Consider the following 3,977-nt stretch of genomic DNA (forward strand, 5'->3'; position numbering starts at 1 on the left):
AGGTCGCAGAGCAGAAGTCAAGGACCCAGGGCAGGGCGGGGGACGGTGTGCAGGGCTCCAGGGACCGTGTCTGCCAGGAGGGAGCGGCTACAGCCAGGCCACAGCTCACCACCCGTGACCCCGGGGGAGTGGGGGGCGGCCAGAGGCAGCCCCCAGGCTGAGCGCATGCCCCAGGTCCTGGCCTGTCTGTACTGAACACAGGTGCACTCAGAAGCACCCGCTTGTTCACCCACGTCTGTGCCCGCGCTCCACCTGGTGCTTGGGTTCCAGGTGTCACGTGTCACTTCCCTGGTGGCTCAGTCAGTGGAGAGTCCGCCCACAGGGCAGGAAACCACCTGCAATGAAGGAGACGGGAGATGCAGGTTCAATCCCTGGGCCAGGAAGATCCCCTGGAGCATGAAACGGCAACCCACTCCAGTCTTCTTGCCTGGACGACCCCACGGGCTGAGGAGTCTGGCGGGCTGCAGTCCCCGGGGTCGCACAGAGTCAGACACGACTGAGCCTGCGTGTATGCGCCTGTTGGCTGTATCTGTGGAGAACCCTAGCACACCGCTTTCATTTAGGAAGGAAACAGTTACTCAAACATGAAGGAGGGGGCTCCCTGACACGTGGTCCTCAGGACACGACTGAGAAGCTGGTGTGGACTTGCCCCATTGTCGCCCCTCAACTCCGCGTGGTACTGATAACAGGCCATTTCTCTGAAGGTCACCTCTGGGGCCTGTGAGGGGCACCACTTGCGGGGCGCTGGTGAGTTCCAGGTGAGAAGGAGCAGAAGTCAGAACTGCCCCCACCCCTGACTGGTAAACCCGAGTGATTTTACTCCATACTGACTCAGACTTTGTTGTGTTAGTCTCCCCCTCCCATATTTTGAGTATGAAAAAGTAAAAACTCATATACCTTTTTAAAATAAGTGCTTGAGGAAACAAAAAGTCAGAAAGTGTGTTGGGGAAGGGCCCGTCATTTATGGTTTCTGAGCTGAGTTTATATACACTTTAATGTTTCACGAAAATCCTTTGATTCTGGAGGGGCTGCAAGGGTCCCAGTTCTGAGATTAATTTATAAACAGAAAAGAAAGTTTCACCCAGCCTGCAGGAGGGGAGACGAGGACCCAGAACCGTGCTGAAGAGCCGCAGAAGTTGCACGTCCGGGCAGAGCGCCTGCCGGAGCGGCGCAGCAGCCAGACCGAGAGGCCCGTCCGAACGAGCAGCCAGCGGCGCGCGCTCAGCAGCGGGCTTCTGCTTTTCCCATGTGCACAAAGGCAAGCCCGGCACGGCGACAGAGGGGTACTTTAGGGCAAGAAGGCATGTCCAAGGAGCTCAGCACGCCAGCGAAGGCTGGAGTCCACGCGTCTGTCAGCTTGGAAATAACGACCGACCGTCTGCAAGCACGCTGACCCAGCCCTCTGCGGCGGGCAGCACCCGGTTTCCGGGTAAACCGTGAACAGTAACGGAGGTTACAAGTCGTGGCCGGCCGACGGGGTGGAAGGGGCTTTACAGCTGTGTCGGTGCGCCCGCAAGGGTGAGCAGTCCACACGCGGGGCCGCCGGGCAAGGCTGGACCCCTAAGAGCTGGGGTGGGGGTGGAAAACAGCTTAGGCTAGGTCCCTCGGAGCAGAAGGGGGTTTCCCAGGACTCCCCAGGAGGGTGCCAGGAGTGGAACCGCGGCCCGCTTCTCTGGCTCCCCTCTCGTACCCCTGACACAATAGGCACCCCTGACACAATAGGCGGTCCAGCCTCCCTGGACGGGCTGGGCGGTGCCCCAGCCCCAATCTGGCTCCTTGCTGCCCCGCCCCCGGCCCCGCATCCGGCTCCTCGCCCCCCATCCCTGCCCGCTCCCCCGACCGTCCCCCTGCCCGATCCTCGCCCCTCTTCCTGCTCCTGGCCCCATACTCTTGTGTTCAGGCCTTTGCCTCCTGGACTCAGAAGATGGCTGCATTTGGAGACAATGCCTTTAACCAGCTGATTTAAGTGAAAATGAGCCATTAGGATGGGCTCTCATCCAGTCTGATGGGTGTCCTCCTAAGAGGGGCTTGGACACCAGGGGACACACAGGCGTGCAGGAAAAACACCGCGTGAGGCTATGTCGAGAAGATGGCCATCGACAAGCCGTGGGAAACGGCCGCGAAAGAAATCAAGTCTGCTGGCACCTAGACCTCAGGCATCTGGCCTCCAGAACCGTGAGAAAACCAGTGTCTGCCGCTGAAGCCACCCAGCCCATGGCCGCCCAGCAAACAGACGCGTGGCCCTGCCCAAGGCCACCCAGGCTGCACGCGCAGCTTTCTGGATTTCTTTCTGGAGCCCACATGCTACCCATGGTGGCTTTTTGCACCAAGAACCGAATGCTGTCTTAAAGAGAGCACGAGAGAACATTGGGAGTGACTGAAACATACGGTAGAGAGCCCATTTTGTCTGGCTGCTCTAAACCTCAAATCCAGAGGTGGCCACACCGAGAAGACACGTGGCGATCTGAGGTTCCGTCCCGCAGGCACCTTTCCCGTGTCCATCTGTGGACCACATGGAAGGGGCCTGCGCCTCCCTGCTCCGGATTCCACCTGGGAAAGGGGCATGGCGCCGCCGCATCCTCTCCAGCTTCTATCTGCCGACCCACGCCCATTCCCAGCCCGTTCCCAGCAGGCAGACACTGCCGTGTATGAGCGTTAAATCGGCCCTCCAGCATTAACAGGGTCCTTGGGAGGACTATCGTGAGTCCAGCTCCTTTAGACTCCAGTGTCGGCAATCCAGCTCCAAACCCCAGGTGGCCTCTCGAAACCCGCATTCTGCTTTGCTGGGACAGACATCTGTCTACACGATTAGACCAGAAATGTCACCCCTGTGAGCGAGGACAGTATCCCTGGGCCTGATATAGTGCTTGGCAATATTAACTTAGACCAGCCCCATCCCGAAATTCCCATCGTCAGAGTCGCTTCTCTGGGTTAAGGCATCGAAGGCCCCCGTTAAACACGTTGCTGAGGGGCCATACACACCAAGACATCACCAGCTGCTAGTGTCTCTTTGTGACCTCATCCAAGTGGTCCAGACCACCTTAACCCCTCTGGGAGCATTTGGGGCAGCTGAGTTCTGGTGGGAGAAGAGGAAAGAGCCCCCAGGCTGTGGGGTGCCAGGAGCTGGAGTGAGCAGACAGGTGTGTCCTAGTGGAATGCAGGTGACCACCAGGGATAAAGGACTTTGCAAGGACTCGGCTGGACAGCTCTGAACCAGCCAGACCTCCGGATTGGTCATCTCTTGACCCACAGCCCGGATCACGAGGGAGGGCCAGGCCAGGCGGCAGGCTCACGAGACCAGCTGGACCTCTGGAAAGAACCTGGCATCCCAGCACTGGCCTTGGTCTTGGCCGAGACGTGAGGTGGGGTGGGTGAAGATCCAGCGGTGCCCACCTCTCCCCTGGGAGCAGAGGCCGGAGTGATTGGCTACTCCGCCCCCTCCGGAGCAGTCAGCCCTCTAGTAGGGGGAGTGGGGAGGGGACGGGTCGGGCGACAGCAGCTGGGTGTGGGGGTGCCGGGGCTCACGGGCCAGCGAGGGCAGGGCAGGCTGTCCGGGCCGCGGTCCAGGGGAGGCCGCGGCTCAGCACGGGGAGGTGGACATCTGGTCGTAGTCTGGGCACTTGAGCAGCGCCGGGTAGCTGCTGTTCATCTGCAGGGAGGCGTCGCTGGAGAGGTCGGAGGGACTGCGGCCCCGGGCCCAGGCGTCCGGGTGCAGGAACTGGCCCGAGTAATCTGAGCAGTTGCTCAGACGCGGGCGGTAGAAGCCGGGGTGAGGCCGGTACAGGTCCTCGGCGGTATACCTCTTCATGAACAGGTACACGGACATCACCCCGGCGCTCTGTGGGAGGAGGCGGAGGGCGCTGGTGCTGGGGGCCTGGGTAGCGGCCAGAGGGGAGGTGGAGGGGGAGGGGGAGGGAGGAGGGGGAGGGGGGGAGGGGGGGAGGGGGGAGGGGGGGAGGGGGGGAGGGGGGAGGGGG

The 3,977-nt window shown here is 61.2% G+C and overlaps 1 protein-coding gene across 1 annotated transcript in view; it reads right to left on the minus strand.

Annotated features, from left to right (window-relative positions):
• Positions 1-3,580: 3,580 nt before the first annotated feature.
• The window catches only part of CACNG5 (calcium channel, voltage-dependent, gamma subunit 5), a 7,818-nt gene continuing 7,421 nt past the window's right edge, over positions 3,581-3,977 (minus strand). The window contains exon 6 of the mRNA XM_010856473.1: positions 3,581-3,874. Coding sequence (XP_010854775.1) covers positions 3,581-3,874 — 294 coding nt within the window. The remainder of the gene's footprint in view (positions 3,875-3,977) is intronic.

Source organism: Bison bison, unplaced genomic scaffold (genome assembly GCF_000754665.1).
Source record: "Bison bison bison isolate TAMUID 2011002044 unplaced genomic scaffold, Bison_UMD1.0 scf7180017864371, whole genome shotgun sequence".
In the NCBI taxonomy this organism is placed as follows: domain Eukaryota; kingdom Metazoa; phylum Chordata; class Mammalia; order Artiodactyla; family Bovidae; genus Bison; species Bison bison.